Source organism: Lissotriton vulgaris, chromosome 8 (genome assembly GCF_964263255.1).
Source record: "Lissotriton vulgaris chromosome 8, aLisVul1.2, whole genome shotgun sequence".
NCBI lineage: Eukaryota > Metazoa > Chordata > Amphibia > Caudata > Salamandridae > Lissotriton > Lissotriton vulgaris.
In genome coordinates this window covers 143,501,113-143,519,154 of record NC_141696.1, presented here as the reverse complement: position 1 = coordinate 143,519,154, position 18,042 = coordinate 143,501,113, and the positions used below count along the sequence as shown (strand labels likewise).

Below are 18,042 nucleotides of genomic sequence, written 5' to 3'. Positions count from 1 at the left end.
ATGATTTTAGTCTTCTAGATTTGAACAGTAAAGACTGATTTTCCATTCAATGATTCTTCTATGTGCACGACAGTGACTTCACATATTAATTCCCACCTACAACTAACTTTAACTATCCCCATCCCAGAGCAGAAGGGTCAACCTCAATCAATAGATGCGATGTTCATCTCCTGCACAGACAGGCAAAATGGGCTTTTCATGAGAGTGGAGACAGTGTTCATCCATAAAGTCTTAACTTCATATATATTCATAAACTTTTGCTGTTTCATACACTTAATATACTTGTAAACAGATTAAAATCAACTAGGTCTATAGGGTAGTGGAAGGGATTTCTTCAAAAATCTTTCCATAAGAAAAACCAGCTCTGAGGGAAATGTTTGATAATAATAGGGCAACTTTCCGTATGTTGCTCGCAGCGGTCCTTGAGAGAAAAACGTGTCAAGAAATTACAGAAGAACATGTGCCTTCAAGAAGTAAAGAAGAATTCCACGCACAGTCATGCACTGTGCTCAGAGTCACTGCGTTCAGCGCATGTCAGAGAGTCTGTGACACACACACTGCTGCAGCAGCTCCCTGTTTGCAGTCACCCGGAGTGGTGTTCCGCGATTTACCTGGAGCACCAGGTAGCGGGACTCTCTAACTCTAACTAACGCGTGTTATGAAGGATGTCAAACTTGCCGTCTACATTTACCAAAGGAATGCCATGACTATCTGGAAAATGGACATGCCTTATTATCAGAGCGGGAAACAACAGTTACAAAGCAACTGTTACATCTGACTACTTTTACAACGCAACTACTACAGAGCAGATGCTATTACAACGCATGCCATTTCAATGTAAGTATAGGTAAGTTTATCTTTTTTTAAACATTTATTTATTTAATGTGGGTTTTGGGGTACAGGGGTATTTTTAGGGTTCAAGGCTAGGTTTGGGTTATGGGGTACAGGGGTATTTTTAGGGTTCAGGGCTAGGTTTGGGTTTTGGGGTACAGGGGTAGCTTTAGGGATAGGTTTTGGGTATATGGGTACAGGGGAATTTTAAGGGTTCCATTTTGATTAAATTCAATTAATTAAATATTTATTAATTACAATTTTTTAAAAAAAGATATACTTACCTATACTTACGTTGTAATGGCATGCGTTGTAATAGCATCTGCTATGTAATGACATGCGTTGTAAAGGCATGCGTTGTAAAGGATCCTGCGTTGTAAAAATCGCGTTGTAATGGTATGCGATGTAAAAGTATGCGTTTTAACGTCATACATCCGCCCTCACCAATACGGTGGTCTGGACATAGAACATTATTCAAGGTTGCCAATCCAAGACAAAGTACACCTTTTTCCTGTATGTCACTTCCTGTCTGAATCGTATATATGGAGGTAAGCATTAGAGGAAGATGTAGAACAATGCATTTGCCAAATATTTTGCCAATGCTTAATCCCCTTGCTGGACTCTGGATTCTTTCCTGGTGTTGAGGGTGGGGGCAATTGGTGCCTTGCTGATTTCTATAGTATTTAACTTTAAAAAGAGTTACCAAAAAACCTCTTTAGCAATTTCCCCTTTGCGGGTATTTCACCTCCATAAAATACCCTTGAAACCTTTCAGGTATAGGATTCTGGGCAGGGTGCACTGTGACTAACGAAAAATCACACTTTCCTCCAGAAACTAGGCAGACCTTCAGAGTTTCTAGTCCTTGACAAAATCCCATCATGAAGCACGATGCTGGCGTACAGCAGCATGGACGCGTGTAGTAGGAACCCTCTCCCGTACAAACTGCAACTGCAAAGTTAAGCTGTATGAAGAGGGTAGGGGCAGTGCCGAGATTTGGGAGGACATGGGAGGGCTATGCTGCAACCACGCATACGAATGATCCTATGCAATTTATTTTGGTGATCTTTTCTATACATTTTAACATCAGCAGTTATTGACCTCTGGATGCTGCTGTAACAGTTAAAAGGAGGGTAGCCCCCAGAAGAGAGCTCAGAAGGGAGAATTAAACTAATTATGAAGTAGCACTTCTTAAAGGTAAGACTGTAATCCCATAAATCATCAAAGTAGGGGTCACATGTTATCACTGAGCTGCTAGTTAGAATGCTGGTGTTGCACACCATGTAAAATAGGATAGGAATTTGCACTTTTTATTAGTGTACATTTTAAATATGTGACTTAATATTTTATAGTGTTTATCTTTCGGTTTCTGTGAGTCTTGTGCTTCATATATATGATGTACAAATGGATTATAATACTTGTTTTACTTATTGTCCATTTATATTATGAGATTGGAGAGTTTGCAAATTTGTCTGCTTTATGTAACGTGGCTACAAAGTCTATGTTTTTTTGCGCTCAATAAAAAAATGGTAAGCTGTATCCTCAAATAAATGTATTATTAACACGAGTAATGTATGGCTTTACTTTTGTAAACTGATAAAGCTGTAAATTCAACAGCATGCTATCATGATATCAGAGTGAAACAAATTAACGCTGAAGGGCGATTAGTGAACAGCACCATATCTTCGACAGTCTAAAATAGCCCAAGAGCACTCCGCTTCTATACAAAAAAAGCAAATTCCAGCAATTAAAATGTTGTTGAATCAGCAAAGCAAATACATCAAAACACACAAACAGGCTCTAATCTAGCCAAAAGATTGATTGAGCTCTGTCACCAACACCAAATGATAACACAAATGGGGCAATGGAACCACCAACAACATCCCATGGCATTATTGAAAAGCCCAAACAATGGCAAATAATGAAAAACATATGTAAAGCAAGAGTTGAAGGGGCTGACTCACAGCCCACTTTGTCTCAGTACTTCTTATTGTGTTTTTCTGAAGAGTTCGCGACATGAGGTCCTCACACAGATAAGCTGTCTACACCCAGAACTAAAAAGAGCGAAAGAAATATGTAACTCTGGTTAGGACTGACAGCAGTATGCCAGGAAATCTTTAAAAAATAAATACATATGATCCTTTAGCATGCTTCAGGGTTCCATCAATCCATAAATAATGTGGAAATCTCCAAATTTGTATTGTGTACCCACATGGAGAGATGTTCATATTCATTTGTGTATTTGGTCTTAGTTTAATTTCTAAACTCAAAACTTCCCCCTATCCAGAACCACAAATGCTTGTTGTGCTCTGCCTCAGTCAAGCTCAGAACAAAACTAAAACCAAGATGAGGCATACCTCAAATGTAAACCCATTGAGAACGTTAATAACACATAATGGAGAATTAATAGCTGCCGCCCAAAAAGACTTTTAAATAGGGGAGCGGTGTAGGGCCTGATGGCGTAGCTAGAAGCAGTGTTGAACTTCGGCAATGTCTGCAGGCTACATGCAAATGTGTTATTTATTGATAACGACAAGGCTGAAGCAGCAGGACGAGGTGGTAAATTATTTATCAGTAAGTGTAGCTTCCCTGCCAAGCTTCCATGGAAGCCAGTCTCGTACATGAGGCATGCGCTGGGCAGGCACCATCAGGCACCTACCAAACATTCCGTCTGAATCTAACCCCAAATCTATGAAAAGAGGACGTGCAAGATTATGAAAAGAAAATTCACATATCCTAAGCATAACATAAGCAGGTCTCCTTGGAAACACATCAAATGCAAATTCCACTTCACTGTAAGGAAATTAATGAGTAGCATAAGATGTGCCCTTATATTAATATGGCACACAGGCTGCTGTGCCAAGTATGGTAGTACATGTATTAAGCACTGTGTCCATAAATGACCAGTCTGTGCAGGTTTATTCGCCGATTTGGAGGGTAGCTCAATGGCCATCTCGTCACTCTGGCATTTTCCAGGTGTGCCGCAGGATAGGGGGCGGTTTTTAGAGGTGGATGGGTTGCCATGAATTAATTTTGTCTCAGCATCCAACAGTGTGGGCTGGTTTAAACATTTTTACCAGGGCGGATTTTGGTTTCCAGTCCAATATACTCTAAGCTTATGTACATTAAAGGTGTGCTCTCGAAAGGATGACGGAGGAGTATGCCAGTGCATGCGATTCAAGTGGCACCTCTGCAGAAAGGCTAATTTTAATCTTTGTGAGTTTGGGATCCAATTCATTTCATTGTATCTAAAATAAACTGCCTCTCGATGGTTGTTCGAGTAAAAGAAATATATGCTATGCAATTTCCCCACATGGAATTCTGCCAGAGACATTATATACTTTTGCGTACTCCGCCCAAAGCATAAAGTGGCAACATTTTCTCTATTAATTCCTTTGAGGATAGGAGGGAGCAACTATTCAAGGATCACGCAGAAGTCACAAAGCAAATCTCCTACAAGATGAATGTAAACCTGGCCCACATCTTGAAATAGCTTGTTAGTCGGCAAAGGAAATCAGTTTCTAAGTAGGCAAGTCAAGTTGAAAGTTGCAGCACGAGGTGTTGCATGCTAAATCCCTAGGGTTAACATTTTGGTACCAAAGTAAAGATCCCTAGTGGCCTGGAAAGCGTTCCAAGTTTCAGATGGTCAGAAAGCGGTTTCACCAGTTACGCCTATCCAGTGCCATCTGGTGACGCCAAGCAGCTCCAGTCAAAATTCTGCCTCCAGAGATGAGGATATTGGAGTATAGTAGGTGCCAGCCGTTGCGCGAGAGTCCGTTCCTGAACTTTGTTTGAGCCCCCAACAAGGAGTGTGGAGAGCAATCACAGCGACAAATATAGCACAAAACATGTTTGTATACCTTAGGATGATATTCGTCATGGCACTATCCATTAGAAGAGGAAAGCAGACCGCGAGGAATATGAATAAAGATTATGTATCCATCCAATATATTGTTACAGATGGTAAGTACCTTTTCTTTTGATGGATACATCTTCACGCAGAATACTTACAAGAATGTGCTCAAAAGCAATACTTCCCTGGGAGGTGGGATGGAGGGAGGGTGCAATCAAAGATGTAATTCAGTACAGCTCTTGCAAAGTGCCCTGAGACATGAAGCAGTAGTTCTAGGCAGATGTATGCAAAGAAGACAATACACCTGCCTGGGAGATGTCGGCAATCTGGACTCTGGAGAGACCCAAGGAGACAGCTGTGGCTCAAGTGGACAAAGGTCTTTTTTGGACAATTAACTAAAGGTCTTGCTGCATAGAAAATGGTGTTTGGTCACCACTTTCCCCTTCTTAGCCTGGCAAAACCAAAAAAGAGCTGATCGTCCATTCTCTCCCGACATATGCATTCATTGCAAGATGACACTAGGGTCAAGTCTATGAAGTTGATCCTCTTCCCTGTTGGAAGTGATGGAGGGAAGATGAAGAAAAAGTAACTGAATGAGTAATATGAAAGGCAGAAACCACACTGGGTAAGAAGAATGACAGGTGCAAAGAACTACCTCACTGGGGTAGAAACTGTGAAGGGTGGACAAACTGATAAAGTAATTAATAGAACAATCTTCACAGTAAGATGCCAAACTAGGCTACTGAGCATCAGCTCCAAAGGGGACGTTATCACGAAAATCAGATCGAGGTTCTGATCCCACCGAGCACCAATATACGGAGTTGGAAGAAACACAAAGAGCAAACCTTTTCAGAAAATACTAAAATAGTGGTTTAAATAGGAAGGTTGATCAGGCAAATACATAAAGGCAGATAGGGATGCCAGATAGATTTTAACAGTAGCCACCGCTAGACTTGGCTGTGCAAAGGATAGCAAAACTCTTAAAACTGTGGCATGACAAGACTTAATGGGGCTTGATGCCTTCCACCTCGCACCACAGAACAAACTAAGGCTGTACACCAGTAAATGGATTTAGTGATGGATTCCTGACCACAAAGATAATGTCGGCAATGGACACCCCTCAATCTCCATGAATGCAGCCACAGCGTTTGGGGGCCGGGGAGGAGGACCGGACCATCCTGCTATCCATGTCCATGGATCAAGCGATGGTGCACGCAGAATTAAGGCTGCATTTCAAGATCTCTTTTGATGCATACAAGCAGTGAATAAGTTAGTCTCAAAATTACATTTAATATAGAACAGCCAACTGATCACTATAAACTCTGCCATTTCCCACAAGGCATGAACATAACAGCCCCAGGGGAAGTTGTCATTCATAGTTTGGAACACAAGCATAGGTCGTACGAGCCACAGAGTCAAGATTATTCAATTCTGTTCCAGGAGGCACCAGCTCTCCTTAAAGGAAGACGTTTGGATAATCAGACTTTCCATTGATGGATGAGAAGACATCAGCTGTCTGTGGACTGCTGGGCCTGCACATGGGCTCTCCCATGCAGACCCAACAGGATCCAAGAGTGCCTCATTAAATGGAACCAAGGGCTCCACCACTGATGTGGAGGGTTTAAAGATCTCAGTCACAATGATAGATTTTATTTCAGCAGGAGGCAAAGTCAATTCTAATGGTGCAAGTCAATTCTAATGGTGCAATTGCTTTATGCATTACCACCATATATGTGGAAGCTTCCTCTACAGCAGGGCACAATGGGTAGGGGATGTCTCCTACTGATAAAGTGTCAGCCACTCGCATTTGTAAGTCGAGATGCACAACAGCAACAGCGCTATAATGCAGAAGGAAGTTATTAGCCTCTACATTTTGTACAACAGTAGTACTTAACAAGTATTGCAAGGACATCAGTGTTGGATCATGCCCTGATGGGAGTGTGTCTGAGATCTGGGAAGCTGCTCTGCCTCAGGAACATCAATAATGTGTGCTTTAATTTTCTGTTTTGCCACTCAAACATTTTCAGCTGAAGTAGAGAGGTTTGAGAGTGACGTCATCTTATGATCCCTTAGCAGCGCTTTCTTCCGCATCTAAGGAGGTTCCGATCAAATGGGGCATGGTGGCTGGGCAGGATTCAACTTCTTTTCGGTGCATCAGCCAGAGCCCACATAGGTTAGAAGCTGGGACTCAGTGCCATCAGTCCCCAACATGCTCAAAAACATGCTCTCCCTTTGCAGGTAACACAGAGGGTGCAGAAGCCTTCTGAACAGATCCGGCATCAAATGTAAGAAGACTTTGACGTGCGGGGAGTGGGTGGGGTCAGCCATTGTACCCCGAAATGCCTTTCTCATCTTTATCAGCGCCTGGATCCTCTCCAAGGATAAGGAAAAGTTTGACTTCAGTGAATGGTGTGGAGTCTTCGAACGACCCCTGAGGTTGGACTGATTCCTCGAGGAAAAGTCTTCACTTTCTTATGGCTGTTTTTGTGACTTTTTTAAAAAAAAATTGGGAGCTATTTCCATTACAGGTGACATACCTGTAGATGAAGCAGATTCTGTAGAGGCATCCTTGGTGGCCTTAGCCTGAAACAATTTGTCTGCCTACACCCTTGTAATCTACGGGTGCATAGAAGCACAAGAACTGCAGACTGCGGTATTTTGCAGCAGGATTACCAGTGCAACAACACATCATCAGTAGGGTAAAACTAACCTGTCCCACGACGGACACTACATACAGTTGCCAAGTGGATTCAAAAGGGGCATCCTCTTGTGGCACATGTAACAAGATAAACCTGAATCTTTTGAAGGAGACATTTGACCTACCAGCTGTCTAATGCAGAGGAATTTACTTAGTAAATCACCAAGAATGAGCTCCAGACTCGTACGGAGGTGTGAAAAAACAAACTGCTGCCAGAGCTTCAGCTGAACCCAATATACCATAATGTCATCATGTCCAGAGGCAGAGTAGGCACTGGAGTTGCATTGCACCATTTTGCACCACTGGAGAGCCACTGCTGGGACTTTACAGAACAGTCTGAAGCATGTAAGGATAATTCATAAGGTGAGGAATCGGAGATAAGATGTATCCTTCAGAAACATTAAAGAAATTAAATTTTTATATAAGTTACATATTGAGGCCCTTCTACTTTCACTATAGGTTTCAGTCAATACTTAAATTGTATTGTATTTGAAAATTGAAAGAAAGCTAAATAATGGAGCATTAGGAAAAGAATTTTGGGATGAAATAGCCTTGTATGTGATTTAGTCGAAATTAACTTTATTTGGTTTGTCACAACCATAAAGTGTACATATACAAATTACAATAAGTAAAAAAGATAAAATTCATTTTCTTAAAATGTATTTCTATTTTTTCGGTTCTTAAAAAGTAAAACATTATTTTACAGTCCCCACTCTTAAGTTAATTCGGCCTTTGAAAGCAAAGTCTCTACTTTCTTCATAAATTTTACCCCGCGGCATATTAAAATGTTCGAGCCCGCACCTATCCAGCTGGTGACAGCCTGCCTGCAGGTGCGGATCTGAAGGGCATTTAGAACTTATTTCAGCAAAGTTCTTCTCATCTTTTATTGACTCGCACGTATATGTGATTTAGGATAGGTAAGACTAGAAAAGAATAAAGGATGTACAATTTTTTATTACTATAGGGATATTTTTATTAGTACACATACTCGGTACACTAGGTACAGGGCAAGTGCTGTTGTGTATCCCAGATAATGGGTAAGGGACTTGCTAAACTGAGTAAAAGCATTGTGAAGAGGAAGAAAGAGGGTGTATATCAATGGTACAAATTCCCTGCAGTTGTTTTGTTGAACTCTGTGCCAAAATTCTTTATGACGCAGCAGCCATTTTTGTAAAAATGTGGTCTTCCACGATGGTGGACGGCATTTGAACATTAAATTCTTCTGAGCACAAGAATGGGTCTTTCTGGGACTGTTCTCAAGTGGTCACCTCCTTTTTACACAACAGGTCGCAGAAATTCAAGAGTAACAACCTGATGTCCTCTCCAATACCTGTGTCGTTAGGCGTCCCCCAAGGATCTTCCCTATCACCAACCCTGTTCAACCTAGTTATGGAACCTCTCACCACCTTGCTTCAAGCATCCAATGTACTTTTTCACATGTACGCAGATGACACCCAACTATATCTCAAATTACAATCCCCCAACAACATTTTACTACTGAACTCCACGATTAGAAGCACCCAATCCTGGCTTGCTGATAATCATCTCAAACTCAATGCTCTGAAAACAGAATTCCTGCTGATCGCACCTCCCGCGAAGATCCCCATCACGCAAACCTGGCTTAAACAGTTAACGGCACTCAATGTCCAACCCATCATAGTGGACTCAGCGAAATCTTTAGGCATAACCCTCGACTCCAACCTTAACATGCAGCATCATATCAGCAAGGCTACTAAGGGAGCGAACTTCCAAATCAATACATTGAGGAAACTTAAACCCTTCCTACCAGCCAAAGACTTCCAAACTGCAGTACAAACTTTAGTAATCCCACGAATTGAATACGGCAGCACCGCCCTCTGCGGTCTCCCGTTAACCAGCACTGCACCCCTAAGAGCCTCTCTAAACGCTGGAGCCAGACTCATCACTGGATCAAAAAAACACTCGCACATCACACCTGATCTGAAAATGCTGGACTGGCTGCCTTTTGAAGCCAGAATACATTTGAAAATCGCCTGCATGACACACAAGGCTCTACACCTGAGCTCTCCCGGATACCTCACTCAGAAGCTGTCAATCTCTGGCGGCTCTAGAAACACTAGAGGCACAGACAATCTTCTGCTAAAACCTCGAAGATTCCGGAAGGTAAAAACCTATAAACGCTCTTTCTCAGGAATGGCACCCAGGATCTGGAACTCACTCCCTCCTGAAACCAGGCTCATCTCCTCCTTCACACTCTTTAAGAAAGAAGTAAAAGCTATTTTTATGGCCAAATACACTTGACCTATTAGCTTGGATTTGGAAAGACCCTACTCTGACCTGTATTACTTTGTTCGATCTCTATGACTATGTATTTCACCTTGAGCCATTTTGTGTTGGAGTAACACCGCGATTATGTATTTCACCTGAATTATTGTCGCTACTAACTATCTACGCACACATTTAATTCGCTGTTCGAACTCTATGAATATGTATCTTACCTGTATGATTGATGCCACTGACTATCTATGCACACATTTAACGGTTATACTTGTACTATTTATTTGCTGTACTACTTATGTGTAACCCCACTCTCTTGCTGGCATTCCCAGCCGTGTAAAGCGCTCTGATATCTGCAAAGATCCTGTTCGCGCTATATAAAACTTTCAAAATAAATAAAATAAAATAAATAAATAAATGAATGAATAATTTACTAAATAGTGCTCGAAAGTACGCTTTCGGCAAGGAGCGACCAAAGAACAAACTGCAGCTACCAGGCCCCCTGAAAGTTCAAAAATCCCCCCAAAAACTCAGCTTTAAAAAAAAAAAGATGGGGATGGGCAGTGGAGCAATGGAAGAACGTGGTTGGAGTGGTGGGGATGGAGAGCAAGAAACACAAGCACTCTGGTGGATTGGTGGCTACAAGTTATCCAGTCAAAAGTTGGTAAAAAAAACTTGAGAAGAGGAATAAAAACCAGAAGAAAAGCAATGCAACTGAATAAGAAGCAAATTCTTAAAACAGACAAGAATACAAGCCAATGATAAGCCAATTCCAAGTATTGTTATTGTTCACAATAGGTCATTCGACAACTGACAGCGGAACCTGCCTATGGTTGAGACCTAATAATAAACACACAAACCAACAAACAAGCACACAATGTCAGCAACCCGTGGTCAACCCAAGAAGATGTGATTAACCTGTGAATGGCTGGATTTCTGTAAAAGAATGCAGAGGTTGGAGTAGAATATTTTGCTAACACAGAGGTTAAGGATCAATGTTACTTCTAAGTCACAACTGATACAGTGTGAGGAGCAATGTCCGGGCATCACACAATGCAGAGAAACATGTGTGAGCATACATGCATGCACCTGTGCACACGCTTGCACAAAATTAAATGAATGCGCATGTGCCCATTCACACACGTTTTGCTATCCCATGTTTCTCCAACATGTAATACCAGTAATGAAAACAATGGCAAAGTCAAACAGAGGAGAAAACCTGGAATGATTGTGGTATGTTTGTATAGATGGGTGTAGCTTTCCATCTTTACTTATTCATGGGACAGACCTGTTTTGAGAGAAGTCTCATGTTGCTATGTTCATCTTCTATGTACCCAGCTTGCCCCCTTACCCCTGCTACAGGGAACAAACAGTGCTACCCTGCACCCTCAGGTCATGTATGCTTTGTGAAGAGAGACCTGCAGTCATTTAGAAGTACAGAGCTAAACTGCTGTAAATTTGTCAGACATAACATTTGCATAGTTTTTCCTATGCAAAGGTTCCATCATATATAACTGAAACTCTTCCTATGTGAACAAAGACAGAGAAGCACGCCTTGAACTGCCAGGACCATCCTACTGTGAACATCCTCCAAGCGTTTGAACACTCAGGCCCTCGTTACGAGAGGGCTCTTAATTCTGACAGGGCCATTAACAGATGTTACCGGCCCCATTGAAATTATGAGATCCAGGGAAATAATGTGTGACTTTCACGCTTAGATTTCAGAGGCTGAAAACGCACAAAATCTAAGTTTGAGAGTATTGGGGGGTGGGGTGGGGGGGAATGATAAACTATAGAGTGAAGCTACCCCAGAATTGCCAATTCCCCTGGTATGTCCTCATTTCTTAGAGGAGCCGTGAGGTCCAACTCATCATAAGACAGATGTTCCACACCCCAGGAATTACGGGTATCCCAGGTATTGGTAACTTCAGTGGTTGGGGAAATATGGGCACATTTTCCGGGCTACTCATAATGAGGCTCCTAGAGTTACTCAAAAACATGCAAACAGTATACACACACACACACACACACTGGGTAAGACCTTGGTGTGGGTTTCATGAAAGCCTTGGAAGTGTGGAGCGGATACTGTGACTTTTTTCAGGCATGTTGGAGACATTGTATGTTCCAATCCAACCCAAATGACAATCCCTGGGTCCACTCTCCATTCCTGTTCTGCTTCTACAAAGCCACTGTCTTACCTGGCGTTCTTCCACAAACCGTCCTACCTAGCGTTCTTCCCCAAACTGTTCCACCTGGCGTTCTTCCACAAACTGTCCTACCTGGCGTTCTTCCACAAATTGTCCTACCTGGCGTTCTTCCACAAATTATCCTACCTGGCGTTCTTCCACAAGCTGCCCTACCTGGCGTTCTTCCACAAGCTGCCCTACCTGGCGTTCTTCCACAAGCTGCCCTACCTGGCGTTCTTCCACAAGCTGCCCTACCTGGCGTTCTTCCACAAACTGCCCGACCTGGCATTCTTCCACAAACTGTCCGACCTGGCGTTCTTCAAAAACTGTCCGACCTGGCGTTCTTCCAAAAACTGTCCGACCTGGCATTCTTCCAAAAACTGTCCGACCTGGCGTTCTTCCAAAAACTGTCCGACCTGGCGTTCTTCCAAAAACTGTCCGACCTGGCGTTCTTCCAAAAACTGTCCGACCTGGCGTTCTTCCAAAAACTGTCCGACCTGGCGTTCTTCCAAAAACTGTCCGACCTGGCGTTCTTCCAAAAACTGTCCGACCTGGCGTTCTTCCAAAAACTGTCCGACCTGGCGTTCTTCCAAAAACTGTCCGACCTGGCGTTCTTCCAAAAACTGTCCGACCTGGCGTTCTTCCAAAAACTGTCCGACCTGGCGTTCTTCCAAAAACTGTCCGACCTGGCGTTCTTCCACAAACCGTCTGACCCTGGCGTTCTTCCACAAACTGTCCGACCTGGCGTTTTTCCACAAACTTTCCAACGTAGCATTCTTCCACAAACTGTCCTACCTAGTATTCTTCCACAAACTGTCCTACCTAGCATTCTTCCGCAACATACAATGCTTAGTTTGCAGGCATTCCATTGAATGCTTCCTCCCAAACCCACTGCTCATAATCTACCCTTTGTTTTAAACACAATATTGCGTGATTGCATTTATCAATACTCTAAACTTTTCCATCCTGTCATCCTCGTTACATCAATCACAAATTAAACCCAATGAATTCTGTTAACCTCACTACAGAGTCTCTTCCAGATAAGCGTGGTTGGCTTGAAAACACAATGCTACACAATAAAAACTAAACTAAACACTAACATTTTTGGCCCTTAGTAATATGCTAATCACCAGAAAGAGCTTCATTGCCTCAGCAGCGGCAGTTAGTGCTACATGAATGCCACTAATAGGATGGCAGAAGGAATACACAAAGCTTATAACTTCAGTCTGCATATGCTTGGCAATGGCAGCCAACCCTGCTATGTGTATACCTGTAGTTGCAAAACACAACTTTCAAAGAGAAGGAGTATGGGTCACTGGTAAGTGCAACTAGAATGCACTCCCTGGAACCTGGAGTACTTGAGCAAAACCTTGTGTACTCAACTATCACAAAATTTGATTAAAATGTGATAATTTAAGAAAGGCCAGATCCGTAGACATGTCAAGTTCAGTCTACACAACAAAATTTTGTACAAATCGCACAGGATGGTCTGAAGTCAGGAAAAACAGCACAATTCTAAAAAGTGCACACCCACAGAAAACAACAGCAGAGTTGGTTTGTGTTGGTTCGCAAAGCTTCACCACACCTGATGTCTTAGGAGCTGCAGTGTGGGTGTAACATTTACTTGATGTTTAGGCAAGAAACCTAGCTCAAAAAGTTAATTCCATTCTATATTCTCACACTTTTCATCTGCGGTGACACAAAGGTCAAGCGGGTGCTTTTTGTTGTTTTCAATTGCTTAATGCTTGAATCCTCAGATGCTCAGGCACTTTTCACTTTAGTTTGTAAGTTTCAAGATGTGATACTCATGATACACGCAGTAAATGAAGCTACAGTAGGTACATAGTAACTGACTTTCCCATTCTACTGGACCTTTACAGACCCTTGTACTATATTTACTAAGTGTTGACAGGATAAGTTATCAGCATTTTTAGGTTTCGCCTATTATCATTCGCTTGCGAATGTAATAGGCGAAAATTCAAGGGCTCGATCGACTCGTCAAACCACTGCGGTTTCTTCACAGTGCAAGTGAGTCACGTGACCACAAAAGCGAGTCACGTGACCACACAAGCACGCGCATCTCCCTAATCCGCCTGCCACATTTTCTCTCCTCCCTCGCATTCCCGCCCCCCAACCCCCACCAGGCTCTCCCGCCCCCATCCGGCTTCCCTCCGCGCATCTGCCTGCCACACTTCTCCCCTCGCTCGCATTCCCGCCCCCCCACCAGGCTCTACCGCCCCCATCCGACTTCCCTTGTTTTGTTTTGCAATCATTTTTTTTTTTTATTTCCCTCCGTTAATCTCCCTCACGTGTATTCTGTTTCCCTTTTCTTGTCCCCTCTGCTTTTTTTTCTTGCTTTCCCGGTTTTAGCTTGTCATTTTTTCGTTTCTATTTTTCGCTTCCCATCGTTTTCTTGTTTTCCCCCTCCCTTTCTCATCACGTTGCTTTCGGTTGCTCTGGCCCGAGCCATCCAACTCCCACGAAGCCCCTATCCCACTGGTGTTATTTACCCTACTCTGATTTCTCTCCATGGAGAGAGGCTCCAAACCCCCTCTTTACAGGCCTGCTGACAGCTTCTTTCCACGGTCTGAGCTCAAAGGCTTCAATGAACCGATTGAACGGCGGGACCGAGAAGTCGACAAGCGGTTCGGCTTTCCCACCTGTCAGTGATGGTTTCCACTGCTCACACCAATTTGCAGAGCCGAAGTATAAGTTTGTGGGTTAAATAGAAGCTCAGATTCGACACATACGTCCACCATGAGCTCAAAAGAAACACATTCCCCAGGGACACAGCTACTAAAACTCAACTCCCTCACTTCTTGGCACTAGGCCGAACTTCCTATCTTCAGCCAGTTCAGAACCCCTTAAAGAGGTGGGGGGGTGGGGGGGGGGTTCCCACTCTGGCTAGACACGCACTTTAATTGGAAATATATTATACGAGGAGATGCAATAATAATATTGCAAATACTAGGAATGGTGCAAATAACCATTGTGAAAGCCTAATAAACAGAAACTAGGGTAAGTAAAAGACAATTCATTAGATCAGTTTAGAGATATTTGCTCACAGTTTACAGCACAGAAAAGTACGATATCACAGCCAACATAGTCAGTCCGAAACCCTAGACAAGTTGCATTTATCAAAAATACATCCATTACAATTGCTTGAATTTCGCAATTTAACATGACATCACAACCGTTTAATTGTTCACGGTGGATGTGCGTCTGGGGTGTGTCAATGAATAATCGCAACATTTCAAACCTTTCTGTTAAGTCCTCTTTCACCATTTTATCAGGGAGACAGCCAGGGCTTCCTGGCGCCCGGCAGCAGTGACCATCTACCAGCAAAGTGCGTCTTTAAGGGCCCAGCCCAAGTTAAGTGACAACAGTTCAATCTCCTTTCCGAGTGTTTTCACCCCGAAAGAGTCGCTCAAGCACCAAGCCCTCCCCGGGAGACCCAATCTCCAGGTCTGTTGTTGTGCAGGCAAGATACACACCCCCACCCTACCCCACACACACAGCCGCACTTTTAGGAGGTGCGAAAGGGCAGCCAGAGGGCGAGAAACCAAAGGGAGCGGAAACGAAAAACACAAGCACTGGCTAAAACCAATAGGTTTTGCCGAATTTAAAAGTGCTTCACTTCTAATCTTAGCGTTACTCGTGGTGAGCCGGGGGACACAGTCTACACACACTGCTGGCAACACTGCAAACTGCCTTGTGCCTTTGTAGGTACGAATGGTACTACAATTGATTAGGCTGCGGCGGCGGCCTGGTGGTGCTGGCCGGCCTGCAGTGATTATGCTGGGGCGTGGCAACAGGTGGAGGCAAAGTGAAAGAAATCTGCGCGCACAGCCCCTCCCCCATCAGAACCTCCGGCCCGGCCCCGCGGCCCGCCCAAGGCGCCCAAGTACTTAGTATGTCCCGATTCCGCACTTCCGAGGCAGGCTGCCTGCTGCAGGCTAAATGAACAACACTAAACGCCGCCGTGTCTCACACAAGGCGGGATAAATATGTGTAAAAGACACTGCGTGGCTGCACCGAGTAAAACAAGCACTGGCGTTGCCAATAGGTTTCGTATTTGGAAAGTTGGAGCTATTGGTTTTATAAATGACATTTTATATTTATATATTGTTATTGACAATGCCAATAACGATATATAAATATAAAATGACGTTTACAAAACCAATAGCTCCAACTTTCCAAATGCGAAACCTATTGGCAACGCCAGTGCTTGTTATAGGATGTTTCTCCCATGTATAGTGGTAGCACCTACATGTCTGAACGGTTTTTGGGTGCCTGCATTTTCATGATTAGACTAAAGCACCTTTGAGGAGGTTTCAATTCTATAGAGTTAATTTATGTCCTTGTTGCCCCCAAGGAAGCATTGATTGGACAGGGTTTCCAGTGAACAGAAGACAGGATACCTTCCATCATCATCTTCTGACAAGCCCAGCATTTGGGCTTTAGCCTAATGCTGCGAATTGAACCCCTACCTGCTCTTGTTCAATAAAATAAACAACTGGATATCATGGATGACTGAATGAAAGCCTCATTTATTGAACACGGTTATAATACAGAAGTAAGAGCGTGCAGGCTCCAAGCGGCACGCACCACGTCAATCAAGGTGCTCAAGCATCTGTTAAATTTCAGCCCTCGGGATTCTGCTATCGCTTGCTCCCTCATACGCCTCCTCTCTCACTCCCCTGCCTCTGCACCCAGCAAGATTCATCCACTTAAATTTCTCACAGTTCAGCACCTGGAACTACAGATTGCCAGATCAACTGGCGAAGGTGAACATGCCGGCACAGCAGTCGCTCCTCTATAAATAGCCTCCAAATGAGAAATGTCAACACTCATTGCGTAGCAGCGGGAGGGGAGGCGGTCGACGAGGCAGCGGAGCCGACAATGAAGAGACGCGCTGGGCCGCCGGGAGCCCCTTTTGTTATCCCTGCCTTTGACTTCAATGCTTGTATCTCACTTTTAAAGGCCACATCTGATTTATCTAGGTTTAAAAGGTATTTCGATAAGAATTTCCTGGAGTGGGCTCTTTTTTCATCTTTTTCCAAGATGCCAGTACATGCTTAATGGTCGTCTCCGACGTTCGGAACCATTACCCTAAATTCATGTCCGTCGCCTAATAATCTCATTCAAGCTCCTGGTCTGGGCCATTAGGTTTCAGAGCTGCATGGTATTTTTTCATCCTTGCACTGCCTAATTCACTTTAATTTGTTCTGGTTATACACCTCTTTAGCCCACTGAAAGACCTCATGCTAAAAAAATAAATAAAAAATAAATAAAAAGAATTTTAAGTAAAATATAAAGTACAAAAAGAGACTGTGTTCCGGGTTAGCTCCCTCCAACTATTAGCTTTCATTAGTTTTTTATGCTTTGCTATTATTTTGATGGGCTGTCCATCAAGCCAATGGCATTTTCAGGATGATTACATGGTCATATCTGTGTTCTCATTTGATTTTGGTGATGGGGTCAAATAGCCCTTTTGTTACGTGGCAGATCTGACATGATATATAGCTTATAAAAGAGTGACAATGTGTGTTTTATAATGCAATTTTTTTTAAAGACCTGGTTATGTTTTAACTGCAGGATTTAGTTTCTGAAGCGCCTACCTGCCTTTGTCAAAATCATCTCATATGCAACATTTTGCTGATTATACCTTTTAAGTTCCCCACTTACTTGACAGTTTTTATTTTTTAGAACATCCCTCTTTGAGGGAACAAGTTAATTCCGATAATATACTCTATTTAGCAAATAACCCTACTCCAGGCTTCCATATATCTCAAGTTTGTAGCTCGTTAGAAGATTTTCCTTCTGGCACAAATTGAGGAAATACTCGCAGTCGCCCTGCAACAAACACTTCCCCAAACAAAAACAAGATCTACTGGTTTTACCAATATTTGCTTTTTTGTACACTTGGCAAATGGTGCAGCTGACCCTGAAAAGGTCTTGTGAATACATAAAGTCGAACAGTGGTGGTTTGCATTCACATTACAATGGACCTTCGGGCACTAAAACGCCTTGATACAACCAACCTGCACTTAATGCATTCAACATTTTTCTTTTTGAAGAATGTGAAAATTTAATACATTAAGGTGTCACCAGGTATCAAACTCATAATATACTGGAAACTATAGGATCACTTTTTTGTAGTTCAACAAAAATTAACCAATACAGATGTGGACAATTCAATACATTGCCGGGGATGTTTC

General features: G+C 42.9%; 2 protein-coding genes across 3 annotated transcripts in view; one reads left to right on the top strand and one right to left on the bottom strand.

The window, feature by feature from the left end:
- FAM168A (family with sequence similarity 168 member A) overlaps positions 1-18,042 on the bottom strand; it is a 489,029-nt gene that overhangs the window by 367,845 nt on the left and 103,142 nt on the right. The gene's annotated exons all lie outside the window — the stretch shown is intronic.
- Positions 11,412-17,825, top strand: LOC147693633 (uncharacterized). The gene is made up of 2 exons (XM_086933245.1): positions 11,412-13,755; positions 16,059-17,825. Exon 1 carries the CDS (start codon positions 11,692-11,694, stop codon positions 12,691-12,693), a length of 1,002 nt encoding a protein of 333 aa, XP_086789371.1. The 5' UTR covers positions 11,412-11,691; the 3' UTR covers positions 12,694-13,755; positions 16,059-17,825.